At 42.7% G+C, this 24,524-nt stretch overlaps 1 protein-coding gene across 1 annotated transcript in view; it reads left to right on the top strand.

The window, feature by feature from the left end:
- Positions 1-24,281, top strand: part of CCNI (cyclin I) — a 38,955-nt gene extending 14,674 nt beyond the window's left edge. The window contains exons 3-7 of the mRNA XM_083176995.1: positions 17,219-17,353; positions 19,129-19,203; positions 20,363-20,503; positions 21,571-21,801; positions 22,657-24,281. Of these exons, the coding sequence (XP_083033121.1) occupies positions 17,219-17,353; positions 19,129-19,203; positions 20,363-20,503; positions 21,571-21,801; positions 22,657-23,112 (1,038 nt within the window). The 3' untranslated portion in view covers positions 23,113-24,281. The remainder of the gene's footprint in view (positions 1-17,218; positions 17,354-19,128; positions 19,204-20,362; positions 20,504-21,570; positions 21,802-22,656) is intronic.
- Positions 24,282-24,524: the final 243 nt, after the last annotated feature.

The following is a 24,524-nucleotide window of genomic DNA, read 5'->3' as shown; positions in this document are numbered from 1 at the left end:
TAATTTTGTGTTATGTGCTCATGGAGGTGTGTTTATCGCTTTTGCAATACTCAGCACGTCAGGGCAGCACAATTATGGTGTATTAAATGAACTGCACGTCTTTAGAGCATTTTCATTGCTGTGTACAAAAGTAGCCAGAATGCACGTTTGTTCTTGTTTCTTGTCTGCAGTAGGATGAAAAAGAAATCCCGTTTAGTGAAAGTTGGTTCTCTGTGGATTGATTTAAGAGACTATCTTTTGTTTAATGAAAAATGTATTGCAGTTTTAGTTGCAGCTATCAAGAGACTTCAAGAAGAACTGTGGAATTTGTACACGTGTAAAGCTGCCCATAGACGGTCCGTTCCCGAACCGTCCGTTCTGTACTATGAGATGCGCGCTCCCGCGCATCTCATCGTATGGTACAAAAAGTATGTGCTGCACATACTTTTTGTACTAGCTGTTCATCGCTAGTACATTGCATTGCATGCACACTGCATGCACAAGGCATGCGATGCGATGTGATGTGTACTATTTTAGTCCCGACTGGATCCGTTAAACGGACCGTGTATGGGCAGCTTTACATTTAAAGCATTTAAATGCAAATTCAGTTCACAGAATTTTAGTTTTAAAACAAAATTACCATAAACTATTGAGAAGATTCAGAATTCAGGTTACCAGATGATGATCTAGCAGTTTTACAGCCTCTTTTACAAGCTGCTATAGTGACTGGATCATATTGATCAGCTTGTGTGTGTGTGTGTGTGTGTGTGTGTGTGTGTGTGTGTGTGTGTGTATATAGGGTGTTGGATATAAGTAATAATTATCATTGACAATATAATCACAATCCGGGCTACCAGATCACAAATTGTGGCACCCAGGACTGACAAAATAGGCAATACCCATTACATATAACGCTGCACACTGTAATGCCCATTACATACTACGTTGCATAACATAATGCCACATAACGGCCGCTTACCTACATGCCAGGAGTTACATGCTTTTTGCCAGGCGTTTCTTGCTCAGTATCAGTGGTTACATGCTTGTTGCCAGTGGTTTCATACTTGTTGCCAAGGGGGGGTGGGGATATATTGCGAGTTGCCAGGGGGGGGGACGACGACGAGACACACATACTCGTTGCCAAGGGGAATTACTTGATCGGTGGGCGGGGGTGAACACTGCACCCCAGTGGTCCCGGAATCCGCACTTTAGCGTCTGTCTCTGTGACCTGTGATGTGAGCAGGGGCAGCGGGCAGCAGGGGACCAGGCCGCTGCTGTGACTTGAGAGGGGCTGTCGGTGTGCATCGTGCATCACAGGATGCGCGGCTTTCACTTGAGCGGCGAGCAGTGGGGACCCACATCTGTGACGGGAGCGGGGTCCAGCATGAAGGAGGAGGAGTGTGTACAGTGGCCAGAATGCAGCGGTGCAGAGGACAGAATGCAGCAGCTCTGGCGGGTGTTGTGAGGCACTTTCCCTGCCCCCCTCTTCAGAGCGGCAGGGCCTGGGGCAAGTGTCCCCATAGCACCCCCCTGATGGCGGCCCTGATCACAACGAAGACCTATAAATATGGCCTGGAAACAGGCTTTTTTTTATATTTCTGTCCATCTCTGCTTAGCCCGAAGTTCCCTTTGCACATCCAAAGGCAAAGCCCCATTTCACTCCCCACATCTGCCAGCATAGATGTAATAATAATGATTAGCATAACAAAGAGAATTTGTTAGGGTGATTTTATGTTTGAAAGTATTTTTCTCTATTCTGGAATGCAGCATGTACATTGGCCTATTTGTTCTTGTGCCACTGATCTGAAAGACATGCTCTTTGGGATGTGACTTCAGGCATGGTGCTATAATATATAGGCTTCAATACATATTATATGGCACTTTTCATGTACTTTATCGGCCCGATGGGTCGAAATCATGTGACATAGTGTATGGGGGCATTAATTTGTGCTGTCACGGGAGCGCGCATCCGGATCGCATGCGATCAGTATACGATCTGCATGCGATTTTGAATATATAGTCAAAATCTCATGCTGATTGTACCCGTGTGTACACACCATTAGATTATTTAGTCACTTGTTAAATTGTATTTACTAAAGGTCGATGTTGGGCTTCCAGGGCTCGAACACACAGTTACTAACATTTTAGAAATTAATATAACATTAATCTGCCAGGAAATGTGTGCTAGCTCAGGAATCCAAACAGATTAACATTGATTTTAAATTGGCCCAAAATCAGCCAAAATGTATCTTTTGTAAATAAACCCCTTGGATGGTATAATAGTTTTTATTATCGTTTATATAGATTTTACCATTTTAAATCAGCATAAAAGGCATCAGAACCTTCTTTGGTAAAATTATAACCTGCAGGGTTAAGGAACCCATTTGTGCAGAGGCCCCAGTGGTGTATGCATGGGGAGTTTCTGCGTACCCTCCTGACAGGCTATTTTTTTGAGAGACCGTGACTGCCTTGTCTGTATCTCTGCAATGGCCACGGGCCATCTGCTGGTGTGATTGGACAGAGAGCTTTGATTGTCTGTGCTCCATTCTGCCTCTGAATGTAAAACATTGATCCCAAGAATGTAAAGTTTGTATGTAATAACATTAATGTCCATGCTGGTGGCCGCCATTTAAAGGAAAATACTTGAATTCATCCTGTAGAGATGAGGCGCAGCATATATTACACACACACTCACTCTCTCACACACACATACTCCCACCCGCCCCGTCCCCGTACAGAAACCCCCATATTAAAATCCCGCATTCGCTTCTGTGACCAGTGTACTGGACAGAAATTGTACCTGCTTTTATTATGCAGTAATGCTCTGGTACTGAGTTTACAATTATTTGTATGATTCTTGAATAGCTCCCTGTGGAATGAGAGCCAAAAGCTAACTTTTTTTTTCCCACGTAGCTTACTGAATCATGTGGGTTTTGAAAGTTCAAACATAGTCCATTGTTGGTTTAGTGTTTGAAGTAGACACAAAGGTTGAAGGGTCAGTGCACTAAAAATACAACACTGCAATAAGTTTTTATCCATGATACAAATCTGAGCTGCTCAGCTAAAACAGCATACTACATATTTAATCACCTTTATTTTATTTACAGTTTCTAATACCCCTTTCACATCGCCGACACGTTTTAAAAACCGGTATTTTAAAACGGTAATTAAAACGGGTCAGAGCCTTAACATTGCCGCAGATTACCGTTTTAAATACCGGTTAAGTCTCATTCAACATAGCAGTCAAACCGTTTCAACCCGAACACGTTTCAAGCCAGAGTGTCAACATTGCCTGTCATTTTAAAGGGGACAGCCTATCACTGCTCTGTAGCTTGTGTTGTTTGCCTGAAATACTGTTTCAGACACATTGTACACATTCACATTGCTCAAAAAACGGTAAGGAACCGTGTAGGACTCTGCTTTTTACACGGTTCGAAATACCAGTTAACTTTAAACGGTAAATCGGCTCTGGTGCATTCACAGTGCAGGCTTAAACGTTTTAAAATTTAAAAAAATCGGCAATTTACCGTTTTAAAAGTGCGATGTGAAAGGGGTATTATACAGCACAGCAAGTTCCGTTGTGCTTTACAATTGGAAATAGGGATAAAACAAACTGAGGCCCTGCTCGCAAGCTTACATCTATAGGGAAATAGCCATTAAGACACCGGGATAGGTGTTATCTATTACCTAGTGGTCCACTTGATTGCAAAGGTTCTTGGTGGGCCAGTGTTGGCAAAAACGCGCTATAGCGCGTATTTTACCCTAAAACTGTCCCCGGGGACTCAGTTTTTAAAACTGATGGGGTCCCCGAGGACACGCTGTGCTACACCTGAACCAATCACTGCAGTGGTCGCCGGGACCCAATCATTGCGCAGTGGCCGTCCGGCAGCCAATAACTGCAGGTTTTCCTAGTTGCTGCCGCTGCGCGCCCTGAGCGGGTTGAGTCACACACACACACACACACACACAGACTCATTCCATGCATGTATCCTTTGGCCGCCCGCCCCCCACAATGTAAGTCTATGCCGCTGCCCCCGTCAGTCCCCCACCGCGCTGACAGCCTGCTGAGTAACATGCCAGCTTCTCCAACCCCTGGGCAACGAGCACAAAATGCATCCCTTCCCCCAGCAACGGCCATAAAATGCCCCCACCCCTTGTGGCGATCCCCGTGCACCAACCAGCATGTAACCCCTGGCATCAAGCATGTAGGTAAGCAGCAGTTATGTGCTATAATATATACTGGGCATTAAGTGTGTGATATAATGTGTACTGGGCATAACGGTGTGTGCTATAATGTGTACTGGGCATTATGGTGTGTGCTAAAATGTGTACTGGGCATTACGGTGTGTGCTGGAATGTGTACTGGGCATAACTGTGTGTGCAATAATGTGAATTGATACTACTATGTGACCACACCACTCCCCCCCCCCCCCCCCCCCCCCCCCCCCCCAAAAAAAAAAAAAATGCCCTAAATTTTTAGCGTGCGCCTTCGGTGCGCACTGTCCCTGTTCATATAGTTCTAGTATATATGTATCTTGATGCGAGTGGACCAATTGATACTCCCCCCCGACCCACATGTGCCATGCTGGGGAGAAGGGGCGAGGAGGCTTTATTCCGTTGGGACCCAGAAAAGGTCAGGTAGGACCCCAATTTTTAGAAGTGAAGGGTCCCCGGGATCCACTTTTTTGGGTGAATTTCACGAACACTGGTGGGCTGTATGATATGGTGACCCAGCAATGCTGGTCAGGGGTCAGGAGGAGAGAAAATAAGTGAGCAGGGTTCTGCTGTACAGTGGGGATGTAATTGGATAGGAAAGGTTATGTGGGTGATGCTTTTATCTTATACTCTTTCTTGAAAAGGTACATATTCAGGGAGTGCTTGAAGGTTTGGAGACTAGAGGAGAGTTTTATTGTGCATTGGAAGGCATTCCACAGATTGGGTGCAGCCCAAAGAAAGTCCTGCAATACATATGGATGGGAGACCTGGTTCTTGCGAAAGAGCGAAGAGGACAAGAGATGTACGTTGGTGTAGTTTGGTTTAGGGCCTTGTGTGTAATTACAGTATTTTATATTGAATAAGGTAGTATACAGGTAGCCAATGGATGGGCTGATGGAGCAGTATTACGATGAACGTGACTATGACTATGAACGTCTAGCGAGGAAGATCAGTCTCACAGTTGCATTCATTGATATATTGTAGTGGGGAGAGTCTGTATTGGGGAAGACCAGTACGGAGGCTATTGCAATAATTGATGCAGGAGATGAGAGCATGGATTAGTTTTAGCAGGTGTATTTTGGATATGTTTTTAGATATATGTAATATGATTTTGAGACAGATTGAATGTGGGGAGTAAAGGATGACACCTAGGCAGCGAGCTTGTATGGTTGGATTGATTGTCATGTTCTAAACCGTGATGGAGATATCAAGTTGATAACTACTACCAACTACTTGGTATGTATGTATATATGTATATATATATTATACACAAATACAGGGACTCAACACTCTCAATAATGAACTAACTCACCTTAGTATACAATTAATCAAATAAATAATGGGGTTTTAGTTCATGAATTGATCAATGCATTTAAGCTTGCAGCCCATCGCCAAGGGACCCCATTTCACTGCAAGTCCTACACTAACAATAGTCTCTCAAGAGCCTGCCAACTGCTGACACATCATAGCTAAAGTGGACATGTGTTTTTTCCTGGTTTAAAGCTCACCTGCCAAGTGCCTTATGGCTTTTAAAGATGAGGCAGTCACCTTACACAACACCTGACTTAGAATTAAAGGGGCAGCTGTCACAGGTTACAGATAAATTAGCTCATCTGGGGTGAAAGAGAAAGCTATGATCACAGTAACAAAGGTTAATTAAAAATTAACCCACATATATACACATACAGAGTACCACAACACTCGCCATCCCTGCGAATGGGGTGCAAGCAGCACTCGCCATTCCCAGGTTGGGGTGAAGTGGCCTGTGACCACATGCTCTAATAAATACAAATACAGGGACTCTACACTCTCCATAATGAACTAACTCACCTTAGTATACAATTAATCAAATAAATAATGGGGTTTTAGTTCATGAATGGATCAATGCATTTAAGCTTGCAGCCCATCGCCAAGGGACCCCATTTCACATTCCATTATTTATTTGATTAATTGTATACTAAGGTGAGTTAGTTCGAGTGTTGAGTCCCTGTATTTGTATTTATTAGAGCATGTGGTCACAGGCCACTTCACCCCAACCTGGGAATGGCGAGTGCTGCTTGCACCCCATTCGCAGGGATGGCGAGTGTTGTGGTACTCTGTATGTGTGTGTATATGTATGTGTGTGTGTATATATATATATATATATATATATATATATATATATATATATATATATATATATATATATATATATATATATATATATATATATATATATATATATATATATATATATATATATATATATATATATATATATATATATTATATATTATATATTTTTTTTTTTTTTTTTTTTTTTTTAATAAGTTTGAGGAAGTGGGATTACATTCATGATGAAACAGCAGATAGATATTCAGTGACACGGCCCAATACCGATGATGATACATCCTATGGAGGGATAGGTAGATTGGGTATCATCTGCATACAGATGATTCCGAAATCAGACAGCGCTGATTAGTTTCTTAATAAATCTGGTCTAGATTGACAAAAGCATAAGGACCTAAGAACGAGCCTTGCAGTAGTCCAACTGATAGAGGTAGCGAAGAGGAGGGGGAATTAGAGAAATGAACACTAAAAGAGCGGTTAGATAGGTTGGCTGAGAACCAAGAACCAAGAAGGAGCAGTGTCCTGAAGACCTAGGAATTCTAGTGTTTTTAGAATGGTCAACTGTGTCAAAAGCAGAAGGGAGTACTGGACTTTAGCCTTAGCAGTGACCAGATCATTCACTACATTAGTGGCGCTCTCTAGTATCTTTATTTATTTAATTAAGTACATTTTTGCAGTGACCCAAACTATTTAGATCACTTATTCCTATTTAGTGTGAAGTGTTGGGAATGAAAGTGTGACTGAAGTGGGTTCAATAAATAGTGTGAGTTAAGAAAATGTGTGAGACGAGTATAAGCAATTCTCTCAAGGGGAGGGGCATGGAAGCTGAGAGATGGGATGGTTGTTAAAGAGACCGTTTGGGTCAGAATTGTGTTTAATCAGAATTTAAATAATCACTCTATGTTAAAACTGTGAAGGAAAGGTACCAGTAAGGAGAAACTGATAACAGATTCTAGCTAAGGTTTGGATGAGCACAGGAGACCGAGCTTTACTTTTTTGTAAAAAAAAAAAAGGATCAAGAGGTATAGGATCAAGAGGAAGTAGAGTAGGAGGAAGAGAAAGTGTGGATACTTCATCTTCATTTGTGTGATTTAAAAGAAGAGAATGTGCCTGAGGGTTCAGAAAGGGAATTGAGCAGGTTACTGACTGAGGAGGCACATACCATTTAATTTTGTATCTTGTCCATTACGTTGGAAGCAAGATCTTGTTCACGAATAGTGGCTGGGAGCATAGGTGAAGGAGATTTGAGAAGTGATTTAAATGTATTAAAGAGTTGTTTGGGGTTAGAAGCTTGAGCAGAGATGCGTTAAGGCCCCCATACACTAATTCGATTTGGGCCGACTTCACCCGTTCCAACAGGAATAGAGAAAAGACTACCTGGACTGCAACATAACTATGCAGAATAAGGCAGCCAGGTGCACGTAGGGTATGTGGAAGATCAGTTGACCACTATTGGTCGGCAAGCCATAAGTCACCTTAAAAGGTCAGCATGGGTTTTTCCCCAGGACATGGTGTTTTTTCATACTTTACTGTCCATGTGGACATAAAGGGAGAATATAATAGTTAATCATGCGTAGCAAGGCACCATGCCTAAAGCATGTGAGCGGACGTGGTACACGGATACGGTGTCCATGTTCACGTAAGTTGACATAGGCACAAAAACAGGAAACATGTCAACCTTTTTTTCTTGTGTTGATCTTTTGTCCCTGTCGACCTAAGCCATGTTTACCTTTTTTAAGGTGTTGACCTATGGCCTGTCATTATAGTGAGTGTCTACTTTAGTTGGGTCAACCCCATTACACATACCCACACATAGAAGTGCTGGATTTTAGATTAGATTTTATAGAATCCATTTTCTGAACTCATAAACGAGCAGTAGCAGGACTTAATCTACTGTACCATAATTATGTACTTGTTAGCAGAAGTATATAAGGAGATTTATATTGATGATTTATAGACCAAACTATACCATTTTATTGGATGCAAAAGCTCCCTCTTGTCCCTTTTGAGTGCCAAGGGAATTTGTCAAAATAGATGTGGAAATTGCCAATCCAAACATTTTCATTCATAATGACCTGTCATGTTTACCTTCTATAGAAAATATTATCTTTTTGTATGCATTTTATTATTTGAAATTATATAACAAATGTGAGTGACTAGCATTTTTAGCTGATATTTTGCACATCTCACAGATGTTATCACTTTATACTTAAACCTGTAGCAGCATTTTTGGCACTAGATAGAGGATTAAGGATTAGGGTTGGGTATAGGGGAAATAGACCTTATGTCTGCTGCTGGTACTACTGCAATCACTAGGTGAAGGTAGGTTACCATTGACCAACCAGGATGTAATGTCAACAGTTCATCACTGTATACATGATGAATGTTGGCATGATGTACATAAACCATGTTGATATCAGTGTCAACAATATGGCTGACCTTTCGTTATGCATCCAAGGATACTAAAAGATCTTAAAGTGGTAACTTCTTTAACAGGATTATGTAGTCGTTAGCTACAGGAGTAAATTCAGAGGATTGGAAAAGTGCTAATGTAATCCCACTGCATAAAAATGGAATCAAGAAAGAGTCAAGTAACTACCAACCAGTAAACCTTACATCAGTAGTAGGGGAAGAAAATGGAAACACTATTAAAAGAAAGTATGCCTTTTTGCAGATGATGCAAAAGTATGCAACAGAGTAGATACACCAGGAGAGGTAAACCAACAGATTAGGGATCTAGGTAGACTAGAAGGATGGGCAAGAACATGGAAACTACATTTTAATGAGAAAAAATGTAACCCAAATTCTAATTATATTATCAAGGGCACTATAATGGAAACTTGAAGGCAAAGTGAGCAATGAGGAAGGCAACTCAGAGGTATAGGGAGAGGAAGCGGTAGAAAAATAGAAGTAATAATGTCACTGTATAGATTATTGGTATGGTCTCATCTAGAATATGGTGTTCAGTTCTGGAGGCCATACAGTATCTGCAGAAGGATATAAATACATTAGAGACTACAAAGAATGGCAACTAAAATGGTACATAGCCTACATCACAAAACGTATTAGGAAAGAATAAAAGATATTAACATGTGTAGTTTGGAGCAGAGAAGGGAAATGAGGACATGATAGAAACTTTCATATATATCAAAGGTTTTAACAAGGTCCATTCTAGATTCTGTGAAATTTGAGGAAAAATTACTTGACGGAAAGGGTAATAGACAAGCCTATTGCAGGACATCAATACAGTGGAATTAAAAGGAGAGGTAATAATCATGAGAGACTTTAATCTACCTGATGTAAAGTGGGAGGTGTCTGTTGCAAGTTCCACCAGAAGTAGGGACATTCTGAATTCCTTGCAAGGAGCATTCCTCCAGCAATTGGTGAGGGAGCCCACTCATAAGGACGCAATATTAGGCTTAATACTTGCAAATGGTGACTGAATATCTGACGTAAATGTGGGTGAAAACCTGGGATCCAGTGACCATCAAGCAGTATGGTTCAGAATAAAGACAGAGACCGACTCATTGCACACAAAAAAAGGTGTTAGATTTTAGGAAAGCTGATTTTGTAGAGCTGGGAAACTCTGTAAGGGATTCTTTGGCAGATTGGAGGAACTTGGAAGGAGGGAAGGAGAAGTGGGGAAAAATTTAAAAATGCAATACTGAAAGCAACAGAACTTTGGGCCTTATTCTAGTTCACTCTTAGAGGCAAATTCCTTCTCAGATGGACAAAACCATGTGCACTGCAGGGGGGCAGATGTGACAGGTGCAGATAGAATTAAATTTGGGTAAGTTATTTTGTTTCTATGCAGGGAAAATACTGTCTGCTTTATTTCTACACTGCAATATAGATCTCACTTTAAAGAAAAACCCCACCCAAATCTAACCCTCTCTGCGCATGTTATATCTGCCCCACCTGCAGTGCACATGGTTTTGCCCATCTAAGAAGGAATTTGTCAGAGTGAACTCGAATAAGGCCCTTTGTGTCAAAAGAGTTAGGAAAAACACAAGGAAAAGGAAGCCATTGTGGTTTGCGAAAGAAGTAAAAAAGTTGGCCTTTAAGAAATATATAAGCAGACGCAGAATAATGAGGACAAAGAGGTGTATCTTGTTAGACAGAAGGAACCTAAGAAGGTAATCGGATGTGCTAAAGCAGGGGTGGGGAACCTTTTTTCTACCGAGGGCCATTTGGAAAATTTTAAAACCCTTCGGGGGCCATATCAAAATTATCAATTATCGGCATATACGCGTGGGCATTATACACAGGGCAGCGGCATATACATGTGGGCATTATACACAGGCAGCGGCATATACATGTGGGCATTATACACAGGGCAGCGGCATATACATGTGGGCATTATAAACACTGGCAGCGGCATATACATGTGGGCATTATACACACTGGCAGCGGCATATACATGTGGGCATTATACACACTGGCAGCGGCATATACATGTGGGCATTATACACAGGGCACCGGCATATACATGTGGGCATAATACACAAGGGCAGCGGCATATACATGTGGGCATAATACACAAGGGCAGCGGCATATACATGTGGGCATTATACACACTGGCAGCGGAATATACATGTGGGCATTATACACAGGGCACCGGCATATACATGTGGGCATTATACACACTGGCAGCGGCATATACATGTGGGCATTATACACACTGGCAGCGGCATATACATATAGGCATTATACACAGGGCACCGGCATATACATGTGGGCATAATACACAAGGGCAGCGGCATATACATGTGGGCATTATACACACGGGCAGCGGCATATACATGTGGGCATTATACACACTGGCAGCGGCATATACATGTGGGCATTATACACAGGGCACCGGCATATACATGTGGGCATAATACACAAGGGCAGCGGCATATACATGTGGGCATTATACACAAGGGCAGCGGCATATACATGTGGGCATAATACACAAGGGCAGCGGCATATACATGCGGGCATTATACACACTGGCAGCGGAATATACATGTGGGCATTATACACAGGGCACCGGCATATACATGTGGGCATTATACACACTGGCAGCGGCATATACATGTGGGCATTATACACACTGGCAGCGGCATATACATGTGGGCATTATACACAGGGCACCGGCATATACATGTGGGCATAATACACAAGGGCAGCGGCATATACATGTGGGCATTATACACACGGGCAGCGACATAAAAAGTGACAGTGTGGAGGAAGGGGGGCTGTCACTCCCAAACAGGTTAATGTGATTATGTCTGATTATGAGAATCAGACATAATCACATTAACCTGTTTGGGGGTGAATCCAGGGGTAAATGACAACCCCTGGATGTGTCAGTCACTGCCTGGGAAGGGAGGGTGATTATCGCCCTATATTACAGCCGCCCGCCCGCCAATACTACAGAAGTATCATCCGCCCGCCGGCTGCCTACATTTCATACCAGCCGCCCGCCCGCTGTATCAGCCGCCCGCCCGCCTATATTAACAGCCGCCCGCCCTCCTATATTACATACCAGGCGCCGGGGATGGCTGCTGCTGCTGCTGCCGCCGGGGAGATGTGTAGAAGACGCGCCCTCCAATCACAGTGGCTGTGGAGGGGATGCGCCGGCAGTGATTGGCGGGCGCGTCTTCTGCACATCTCCTCGGCGGCAGCAGCAGCAGCCATCCCCGGCGGCTGGTATGAAATGTAGGCAGCCGGCGGGCGGATGATACTTCTGTAGTATTGGCGGGCGGCTGTAATATAGGCAGGCGGGCGGGCCGGACAAACTGGGTGCGGGGGCCGTATCCGGCCCGCGGGCCGGAGGTTCCCCACCCCTGTGCTAAAGCTAAAGCACAGGGTGAGGAGAAAATGGCCCAGTCATTGGGTAAAGGGGGGGGGGGGGATTATTTTAAGTATATAAGTGAAAGGAGAAAAACTAAAAGTGGAGTAGTAAGACTAAAGACGGGGAAATTTACTATGAATACTATTTTTCGTATTCTTAATACGAATGAATACAAATGCATATGACTGTTTTAGCCATATACAAATTCGTGTTCCAGGGGATAATTTACAAAGCAGTCAAATACGACTGAGCAGGAGACGCACAATGTCTTTGTTTACATCATGAGGCTCCGCCCCCGAATTACACTATTGGCCGGCTTGCGGGCAGGTACATTTTGGAGGGGGGGACCCCTTTCATTGTGGGGTTCCCACTCCCCCAGGACCCCTACCCAGGCTGACTGGTCGGTAGGGATGAATGCTTTGGCCGGGGGGACTTGTATAAATAGTCTCCCCCCCCAGGCTGTGGCATTACCCTGCCGACTATTGCACCCTATTCATTTTGTCCCCCCGTATTTTGGGGACCAGACCTGGCCCTGGGGCTGGTTTTAAACCGCATGGGTTTACTGGGGGAAGATCATGTCAAACAAATCTTATTGACTTTTTTTGACTGGGTGACTAAAGTAATAGATCAAAGTGGGGCTGTAGATGTAGCTTATCTAGACTTTAGTAAGGCTTTTGATACTGTCCCACATCGCAGACTGTTAAATAAACTTGAAAACTTGGGATTGGATTCTAAGATGGTTGAATGGATAAGATCTTGGTTGCAGTACTTAAAACCGAGAGTTGTAGTAAATGGAGTAGTCAAAGGAGGGAAAGGTTACAAGTGGGGTACCCCAGGGATCTGTACTTGGACCAGTGCTTTTTAATATCTTTATTGGTGATATTGCAAATGAAATTGAGGGTAAAATGGGCCTTTTTGCAGATGACACAAAGGTATGCAAGAGGGTAGACACACACCCGGAGGGGTAAAACAAATGACTGATGATCTAGGTAGATTAGAGGAATGGTCAAGAGCATGGCAACTACAGTTTAATGACAAAAAAATGCAAAATCATGCACTTGGGTCTCAAAAATCCAAAGACTTAATATAGTATAAATGGCACTGTAATGGAAACTACTGAGGAAGGGAGGGATCTAGGTGTCACTATTTCAGGGAACTTGAAGGCAGGTAGGCAATGTAACAATGCAATGAAAAGGCAAGCGACAAATTGGCCACAATATCTAGTGCAGGCATGGCCAAACTGTGGCCCTCTAGCTGTTGTGAAACTACATATCCCAGCATGCCTTACCATAGTTTCAGCATTCCTTAATAGCAAAACTGTGGCAAGGCATGATGGGACTTGTAGTTTCACAACAGAAGGAGGGCAATTGTTTGGGGTTGGGTCTGCAGCAAGTTGGTCGACATGGGTCTAGGTCGACATGGTTTAAGGTCGACACAAGTATTAGGTCGACAGTCAAAAAAAAGTCGACATAGTTTTCTCACAGTTTTTTTTTTTTTTTTTTTTTTTGGTACTTGTGTATTATCTGGGCGCCCGATATTTTCATTGGGTTGGAAAAATCGCGTCCATCACATGCAACCAAATCGCATGCGATACGATCGACACGATTTTCCATAGGAATCAATGTTAAATGTTCCCAAATGGTCCCTGACACCCGATTTCCCATTAGGGTCAATGTTAAATGCCCCCCAGGCCCCCCCATTTTGGTGTATGCCCCCTCATTGTTAACGACACCCCACCATCAACGCCAACCCGAAGCGTGGCGAGCGGCGGCGGTACGCGTACGCCGACTTTTTTCATACCCCCACGATTACTTAACATGTATTCCGCGTCCCCTCGCCACGCTTTGGGCTCGTATTCCTCGTCCCCTCACGGGGTTCGCTGCGCTCGCCTCGCTTCGGGCTCGGTGGCTCGCTGCGCTCGCCACACTATATAACATCAGCTCCACGTCGACGTGGATAGTGGGGGTATGAAAAGGTCGGAGGACACGTACCGCTGCGCTCGCCACGCTTCGGGTTGGCGTTGATGGTGGGGTGGCGTTAAGAATGCGGGGGCATTTGGGCTAATACACCTAATGGGGGGGCCATGGGGGGCATTTAACATTGCCTCTAATGTGAAATCGGGTGTCAGGGACCATTTGGAACCATTTAACATTGATTCCTATGGAAAAATCCGCAAAATCGCATCCATCGCATCGCATTGCATGCCTTAAGTTAAGGCATGTAATTTTCAACATTGGGCGCCCAGATAATACACAAGTACCTTTTTTTTTTTACCCAAATGTCGACATGGACACAGTTTCCAGTGCATAGCATTCCTCGCTATGCTTTGGGCATTTTTTTTTCTCCCACCACGCCCTAGTGGATGGTAGGGCATGAAATACTGGGGACACTTGATTCATTGATTATATTTGTTATTCTTTTAAATAAACATTTGCCTTCTGTATGGTAGCAAAATGATGAAGAGGAGTTAATTTTACTGGCCACTTACGATTTGTACGTTTCTGATTAAACAGGATAGAATACTTACAAAGCTACAATGAGCTCTATTGCACTCCCTCTCATTTCAGTAGTGCAACACTTTTGAGGGTATTGGTCATAGGGTCGACATGCTTTAGGTCAACATGTTTGAAGGTCAACATGGGGCTAGGTTGACAGGGTTATTGGGTCGACGCAAGTACATGGGTTTTGTTTTTTTATCCCAAATGTCGACACAGTCAACATGGACACTAAAAAAGTGCACCGTGTCTCCTCTGGTGGCTTTCTGCACTCGCCATGCTTCGGGCACACAATTTTGTTCTCCAAACATGCCCTAGTGCAGTGGTTCCCAACCCTGGTCCTCAAGTACCCCCAACAGTGCATGTTTTCCAGGTCAACCGGCAGGTGCACTCATTATTCAGGCACATTTGAAAAGATCCACAGGTGGAGCTAATTACGTCACTTGTGATTCTGTTTGGAGACCTGCAAAACATGCACTGTTGGGGGTACTTGAGGACCAGGGTTGGGAACCACTGCCCTAGTGGACGGTAGGGCATGAAACATCGCTTGTCAGCACTTGTCAAAAAAAAGTGTAAAACCCCATGTCAACCTAATGCATGTGTCGCCTAATGACAATCTAACCCTATGACGACCTAGTGACCGTATACCCTTTTGGGAACTCTTTTTGTTATTGAAATTATGTCTATGCGTCATCCGGGGAAGCCAACCTATGGGCAAAGAACTAGAAATGAGCCGCACAAAGCTAACAATAATACCATTTTTGCTCATAAGGCAATACACAACCATAATACAGTAGCTACATTAGAAGCAGAACTCTATAGTTGCCATATGGACACTGGCTTTTTATATGCCTGAGCGCTGATTATCAATGTGACCGTTTTCTCACAGCGTCTACAGGAATGGTGGTAATATACAACATGCTTCCGTGAGGAAAGTTTACAATGCAAATCATTATTTTCCCAAGCCAGTGAAAGGATGTTATGCCTGCTTAATCCAGAGGTATGACTGCTATTGTGCTCCAAAAATGCAAATACAGTTCTGCAAGCTGCCAGTTTTATTGCTGCCATAGGTATTGCAAGCATAGGTACATTCAGTCCTGTGAGAGTGGCGTCTATGGCATGTACACAGCCTGGATCATAAGTCACTGGCTCCAGTGCAAACACAACGTACATCAATCATCTCAAGTGTCAGAGAGTTCGGGTCTGCTTTCAATAGGAATACATTGATGTAGCTATTATTTAGCTATATTAAGCTAACTGTATTAGAGAATTGTGTAAAATGTCTGTTTAGTCTCAAATTTATGGATTCACCCAACCTAACAGCAGAACTGCCTGCAAAGTAAACAGTATCCACTACCAGAGCTGAAACTAGGGTTTTTGTCACCACTTGCAAGGCTTTAATTACTCTGCTTTGTCCCTCCTGCATGCACGTATGGTTATCACATGCAGCACCAGGGGTATGCAGGGCCATCTTAACGTGTGGGCTTAAAGGGCAGCTGCGCCCTACTTGCCTACTTTTCAAAACGAGTTTCAGGGAGATTCTAGCTCTGGGGTAGCCAACCCTAGTCCTCGAGAGCTACCAACAGTGCATGTTTTGCAGGTCTCCTCACAGAATCACAAGTGAGCTAATTAGCTCCATCTGTGTATCTTTTAAAATGTGTCAGTGATTAATGAGTGCAGCTGTGCAGCAGCTAGGTTGTCTGGAAAATGTGAACTGTTGGTAGCTCTCGAGGACTAGGGTTGGCTACCACTGTTCTAGCTGGTAGGAAAATATTGCAAAGTGCCCCATTGAGGGGGCGTGTCATGCTCCACCCAAAGGGCGTGTCTAGTTCCATATACGGAGAGATTGTGAAACAAGATTATGAAAGTGGCACCTAGAAGCGTGGGTGTGTATTGCTACATCTGAGAGGAATCTTTAAAAATGACATATCCAAATGTAGATGAGCCCCAAAGCAGTTAGTAAGACCTACTATACTTGCTAAAGTGCTGGGAAATGGTGCTGATTATTCAATGTAAATGTATCTGTCTCTCATTCCTTCCCCCCCCCCCCCCCAAAAAAAAAGTAACAGTTTGCTAGACTAATTATGGAGAGCGGGAGATTGCTGCTATTTCTGTGAGTCTCCTGCAGAATGCAGGAGGGCAGGAAACTATGGCAAGGGCCTCTCGGTTTTAGGGGCCTTCAAGCTGGGGCGTATTGGGTTGTGGGCATCTGCTTCCTGAAGGTGCCCATACACGTTACAATTATTGTATACAATATTGCATCTTGTTATGAGATCTAGTACAAAAAGTATGTGCTGCACATACTTTTTGTACTAGATCTCATCTTATCGCAAAACCGAGATGTGATATTGTATATTGTGAATCACACACAAACAGAGCGACCAGCAGCATGTCACAGCCAGCCGGGGATATCCTTCCAGCTGCAGCGGGGAGGAGATGCCGCATAGCCATGTTAGTACATATGCGCTGGCATCACGGCGGCCGGGCAGCGAGGGGTGGCGATGTATATTATTACATCCCGCCCTGTATGTTGTAGATCTTATGCAGGATAATAGTCTTGTTTTTTTTCTATCAACAGGATACAGCTATTTCTCCACACCAGCGGGATGAAGTGATCCAGTGGTTGGCCGAAGTGAAACACCAGTTCCATGTTTATCCAGAAACACTTGCTCTGGCCATCAGTATTTTGGATCGTTTTTTGGCTTCTGTAAAGGTGACCACTCATAGTCCTATTCTTTCTGGTTTACACATATGGAAATTGCCAAAGGTTGTTTTATTTTTTTTATTTTTTTTTACTGCCTAAAGAAGTGTTTTAAAAATTGGCTATTTTATATGGTAAATACGGATTTGTCTAATAAAATCAGGTATATAAGTGACATTCTGACAAGTGAAAAGATTGCAGCAAATTTTTGTCAGGATTTATGTCCTACAAAACCACCACAGTGGCTGTCGTTACAATCAACATCTCTGAAAACCTACAGCAGCCTAGCTTTTAGTGCTAAACAAAGCTGGTAATTAAAAACTATGTACAGGAGGTTTTACACTTATGCCAACAGCGATGCATCACACACTGTATACCCATAAGTAGGGTCGCCAATCCCGGGATCGGGATCTGCGGCAACCCGGGATTTGGCCCTAAAAACCCCTGGATTTAAATCCCGTGATGGGAGCTTCAAATCCCGGGATTGAACAGCACATGCGCAAATATAATACAGAGCAGTGCTGAAAGACCAGCTCAGGCACTGCCTGGCTACTCCCAAACCCCCAGCGCGCTGTACTAAGCATGAAAGAGCACCTTAAGGGTCAACACTTCAACTCTGATGAGATGAAAGCTGCTGTTCGGTCCTGGTATCGACAATAACCACCAGCTTTCTTCTCCGACGGGTTTGCCCAACTAGTCAAGCATTGGCGCACATGTGTGGAATGGGATGGGGAGTACGTTGAAAAGTGAATAATGCATCACATGGAGGATAAACTGCGTTATCATGTACAAAAAAAAAAGTGTTCAAATATGTTCACAAATAAATAAAAAAAAACTTATAGCCATGGAGGCATTACTTTTCAATCCAGACTTGTACTTCGTGTTCATTTGACTTAAATTATGTTGGATGTAAAAGTAATACCACACGGCAGCAATCACTGTACTTTTACAGTGCAAAATAACTGTATAATGAATCCGCTTCCGCTCTAAATCAGCTGCTTGGACATTTATACGTATAATATAAGTAGACTCCGTTCACAACTTGAGTATCAGTTTGACACCTAGGGGGAAATTTACTAAAGGAAATTTGTAAAAAATAGGTGTATTTGTATCCAGAAATACCCTTATTTTTGACATTTACTATCCCGAAAATACGGCAATTCGTATTCGTATTGATAGCACATCAATACCAATACGAATTGCCGTATTTTCGGGATAGAAAATGTCAAAAATGAGTGTATTTCTGGATACAAATACACCTATTTTTTTACAAATTTCCTTTAGTAAATTTCACCCCTAATGTAAGCACTGCTCTTGAAATCTCTGAATTTCCCCGGTTCTTCTAACTTATCTATACAAGATCCCATTTTTTTCACAGAGCTTTATTTGGTAACCAATGCAAATAGGACTGGCTTTGGCCTGAGCATATATGGCAACTAATCCCCAGATTTTTGTAATAAAATATCTTGCGCTCTAAAGTCCCAAACAATGTACATTAGTCCACACTTCTAATGGGCAGGTCTATAAGAAAAAAATATTAACAAAATGAACTCCTAACAAAAACAACAAAAAAAAAAAACGAAACAAATGCTGGATAATATATGCTATGTTTCCTATGCAAAAATAACGAAGCAGTTAAAAAATAAAACTGCAGAAAACGTTTCTTGGGCTGCAATGTGAATTCTAATACTGTAGGGTCAATGGATACTATTTTATCTTTGTAAAAAGAAAATAATGAATGAGCTTGTGAAGGGCAATGCGTCATTCTCTTGTTTATTCCTTGGCAGGCTCATCCAAAATACTTGCGGTGCATTGCAATCAGCTGTTTCTTCCTTGCTAGCAAGACCATTGAGGAGGATGAGGTGAGTTAAATGAAACCTTTTCCCTTAAGGTGGCCATACACTGCTGCAATGTCTCGCAGCAGTGTACGCACACCCTTCGAGCTTCCTGGGAGGCAGGGCGGCATGCGATCCATCACAATTTGTTGTGACGAATCGCATTCGTCCTTGCTCCATACCCGTCTCACTGCCATGCGGGAGATCCAAGGTCGGGTGGTCTGCCGGCCAGCAGGTCCGACCACCCGACATTGAGGGGACATCAAACTGACCCGATTTGGGCCGATTTTGGGCCCAAAGAGTAGACTAGTTCTGCTATGAGAGCCATAAGGCAAGCAATGTGTTTTTCATGTTGATATTTATATGTGGTTTCACAGTGATCATTTGCCTTCTAGACCGTTACTGTAATTTTTCTGCTTTCTCCTCCTAAACTGACAAAATAGCTTAGACTCCTAGCTCTGTGTATGCAGGTACAGTCTCATAGCATGGAAGGAGGAGTCATAGGAGGTTTTTTTGATTCCAGCATTATACAGAACTCTCTAATCGGCCAATAATGATTTATCTTGCAGCTTGGACTGCGAGTATGGCTTTGTGCTGAGTTAATGAGATTTTTACAAATACAAAAGGTCGTCCTGATTTAAACAATACTCAGAAGGAAAAAAAAGCATAAAACTGCTTAATATTCTGATTGTAATTAGAGACAGCGTTAATCATTAAAGTTGTAGAAGGAATTATGCAGATTGTGTGCTACATCCGTATATGCTAGTATTTGGTGAGGTGGAGGGAAGGTTACTAAGATCCACAAGCTAGTCAGCTGTTCCACACACCACCTTGTTGAAACAATAAAGAGACTGTGGAAAACAGGATGATGATGATGATAATAATAATAATAATAATATTTATTATTGGGACAAACAGGACCAATTTAGTGATGTTATTGGATTTTTTAACAATATCTCCTTTCTTGCATCAACAAGATGTCTTGTATAGTCTTTTTCCTTTTTATGTTTGTTGATTAGGACTTGTTTGTATTTGTTTCCTAGCATAGTAAGTAGCAATATGTTTGCACTAGAGACTTCATAATGTCAGTAATTATGATATTCAGTAGGATATCTATTATGAGTTTGTGTTTACACATTCCTCTTGTCAGCATTGTAATCCAGAGGTCATGTAATTCTCTTTACAGAGCATTCCCGTCCTCAAGGTTTTGACTCAGGGAAGTTCCTGCGGCTGCTCTCCAGCTGAGGTTCTCAGGATGGAGAGGGTTATTCTGGACAAACTGAACTGGGACCTGCACACGGCTACACCTTTGGATTTCCTTCACATAGTAAGTACCCTTCTTAAAGCTATTTCCAGTGAATACAAAGTGACAAATGTAGTGGCCTTCTAAGATGCACATTAATTATGACTAGTTGGTAGGATGGGAGCCAAAGGATTCTAAGGTAATCTGCTCATTCATGGCACAACTGACTGGGCCACCAAATAACATGCTGCTGTTCTGTTTCCTGCAAGTATAAATGAAATAAGTAATGACAACGTTTATTCCCATATCCTATTTATAACAAACTAGTAAGGCCGCTCAAAGCAAATGCTTCGAAAGCTAATCTGCTACTTTGTGATTGCCTCTGTGTTTGTGCATGTTTTAGGGGAAAAAGAGATGTACTTTCACTCACTGCCAACAGATGGCAGTGTTTCTGAGATAAACAAATGTACACTAGAGGTATATAGATATGTCTAGTGTCAGTTTGTGTATCTCCGAAACACTGTCATCTGTTTGCAGCGAGTGAAACTACATCTATCTATGTGTGTATGATGGGCATACTGCATCCCTTCTAAAGTTGAAGTTCGCCTCTGAGTTTGTATATCTGTAGTAATTCACTACCTAGAATATGGAGAGAGGCCCCGCATGAGTGATATATTATGTTCTGTAATTCCATTGGTCACCTGTTAGAATGGGAATTCCTGATCTGAGAAGATTGTGCTGTAACTAAATAGTTCTGAGTGTGATGCCATATCTTACATGTAGAGGCTGTTCAGTCATGTGACTGTATAGTGTTGCACTGGCACAACATAGAAATACATTGACATCTACTTGGATCTTGGCACTGGATTATGAAATTTACTGTTTTCAGTAAAAACAACAACCTAGGCTGAACTAGATGGACGCAAGTCTTTTTTCAACCTTACCTACTATGTAGCTATGTAACCACTCAGCTAATTGGGATTATTTCAAGAGACTGGCTAATAACTCATTATTGGAATATACGATACAATACACTTTATTGTTATTACCATGTATAATAAATATATAATTTTTTATTTTATTTTTTACAGAATACCACATTGTAACATTGGATTGTAGACACTAATTCGGATTTCTCTTTTTGTTAACAGTTCCATGCCATGGCAATGACCACCAGCCCTCAGTTGTTAGACAGGATGCCAGAGATAAATCCATCGCAACATGTGGCTCTGCTAACCCACCAGCTTCTACAATGTGTTGCCTCTCATGAACTTCTGCAGTTCAAGGGCTCATTGCTGGCACTGGCTGTCCTCAGCCTAGACATGGAAAAACTGGTTCCTGATTGGCTCGCTCTTACCATCAAGCTGCTTCAGTCTGCGCAGGTCAGTAGTTTATTGGCCAAGGCTATGCCTTGGTCTTCAAAATAGGCTTTCCCATCACTTTGCTTCATGCTTAGGAAGAGTTCATACTTTGTACCAAGGCATGGCCTTGTTTGTGAGGGTCTCACTAAGAGCGCAGCACACTGTGCTGCAGCAATGCTTTCAAATCAAACTTTGAGGGTTATTCTGATTGACTCGGTAAGCTGCAAAGCTTACGGCTTAGAGTCCCTGTGATGCCGCCCCTGCGAATCCTCATGTGTTAGGAAGACCAATCCCCTCACATGTGCCGGCAGCAGGAGAAATCGGCAACCATCAAATGATTTCCCCAGCCTTTGCAAATATGGGTCAGGTGAGACTGACTTATTTGCAGCCACTGGGATGACATCAGCCACCCACCCATGGGATGCATTGGCTCGCCCGCATACCCATGAGAACGCCCAATGTTCCCCTGGCCCAGTGCTGCCCCATCCCTCCCTCACCTCTATAAACTGCCCTGCAAGTGAGCAACTTCCTGCGTTCGCAGTCTGTGTTTGCACATGCTCAAAAATGGGCGTGCTCTAACCCTGACAACCGGCAGTTGCCCAATTCGGTTCACTGCGTGTGAACCAGAATTAGCCCCTTTGTGCACCCTCATTTGATGGATTTTTTAAATTTTGAGTTGTTTTTTTAACACCAGCACTAAGACCACAAAGGTGGGATTGTACCAAAGTTGAGGAATGTTCATAAATAGTCTGTGATTTAATGCTCAGTATATACATACCTTATGGGAAAGGCTGATATTGTCACTACACTTCCTGCTTCAAATTGCCCATTGTGTGATATCTGGGTCCCTGCTTATACCTGTCCTCTTTGTTACAGATGGATAGCTCCCAGCTGTTCCTCTGTCGGGAAGAGCTAGCACGGCACCTTTCTCCTCTGCAGGTTTCCTTGCCTCCCAACGCTGTATACGTCTACAGTCCTCTGAAGCGGACACTGGTGACCTGCAACAGAGGAGCGTACCAATTCCGTCCCTCCCCTGTCCCAGGCCCAGTAGTCCTCAACCCGGGCAAAAGCAAACCAGGATCTCTTATGAAGGGAACAGCTTTCTTCTACCAGCGGCTGGCAGCTCCAGCTGCCTGCAAGCAAGCCTCCACTAAGCGAAAAGTGGAGCAGATGGAAGTTGACGACTTCTATGATGGGATCAAGAGGCTGTACAATGAAGATAGCACTGCGGAGGCTGTGGGCGTGGAGATTGCTGCATGCAGTAGTGGCCTCTCTAGGCAAGAGGGCAGCATATCCCCATGTCCCCAGTTACAAGCAGTGTCTGTCATGTAACATCATTGCTTCATGTTGCAAGACCGCATGCTAGATAGGATTCCTATTGACACCTTCAAATGTTGGTGGGGGTACATCTTCTAATGCAGTGCATTGTAGACCCCCCTAAGCAGGAATGGTGCTCAGATGCTAAATGCTATGAAGGCCATGCCCAACCAGTTCTGGACAGCGATCTACAAACCCTGCCTGATTTCTCATGCTGCTGATTCTTGTTCCATCTGTCATAAAAATAATAATTTAAAAAAAAAAATTAAAAGCTAAAACAAAAAAGTTAAAAATAATCAAAACACCCAAAAACAACAAAATTGTAGCAAATATGTTTAACTTTACTAGTGTTGTCAGTTCCACTGTGTTTTGCTGGTGTATCTGCTGTATTTTGTGCACCTTGACATTTTCTTGTGCAAGTCTGTTCTATCTTGTGTTCTACAGTTGTCCTTGAGTAGTCTCTTATCTAGGTCAATGCTTTCAAGTTTCCTCGGCTTTCTTGGGAAAACTGACCTAACTCTAAACATTTTTCCATTTCATTAAAATTAACAGACAAAATGATAACAATACAAAGTTAAATAGAGTTGTTTAATTGTAATGCCATGATAAGCCTCAACTTTTTAAGCATTATGTGGGTTTTAATGATGCCTACTGTACAAATGAATTTGAGGTGCTTGTGAGAATTCAGTTTAATTAGTTCTAGACTTCACCTCTATGCTTGTACACTATAGCAGTGGACCTTGCAGTGCAGTCATTGCTCTACTGGTTGTAGGTTTGGTGATGTGTGTATTCTTGCAGAGTCCCTATGATGTGGTTTCACACGCAAGTCTGCACCCACTAATTTTAATTCCATTCAGATGTTAGAAAAGTAAATAATCACTTTTATTTGGATTTTTAAGAACGCATCATGCTATAACTATGGTTGGTTTTGAAGGATGTTAGACTGTCTATTCCATAAACATCGGAATTTTCTTGTTTTTCACTGGGACGGTGTTAACTAGAGTACTTTTAACTTTAGAACTGTTTAAATGGTTAGCAATACCTCTTCTTTGTCCCAGCATGCCTATTTATTTTGTCTGTAAACCTGTATTTTTCATGACAACCTACCTTAGAGATCACTGCTCAGTCTGGTGCAGGCATTGGCCGATGGAATCTTTACTGGTTGCAATAAATCATTGCCCTAACCTCATTGAGTCCTCCATTTCTTTTTCTGTGTGAAGTTTTGATTTGATTATATTTTATAATACCTTCAAAGATCCATTTAAAAGTTGTGTTTTTATTATCAACAGCTATATTATCTATAAACAGGCGTACAAAACCAGTCCATTAATTAGAACCGGTTTTAAAGTCTCCCAGGTGTTCTAATTACCTCAGTAGCTATATACATATGTGATGAAGCTCTTCTCGCTGAGGGTGAGATGTACTAA

Source organism: Crinia signifera, chromosome 1 (genome assembly GCF_055691185.1).
Source record: "Crinia signifera chromosome 1, ASM5569118v1, whole genome shotgun sequence".
NCBI lineage: Eukaryota > Metazoa > Chordata > Amphibia > Anura > Myobatrachidae > Crinia > Crinia signifera.
Note: the sequence above shows the minus strand (reverse complement) of the source record. Positions and strands in the feature narration are given on the sequence as shown.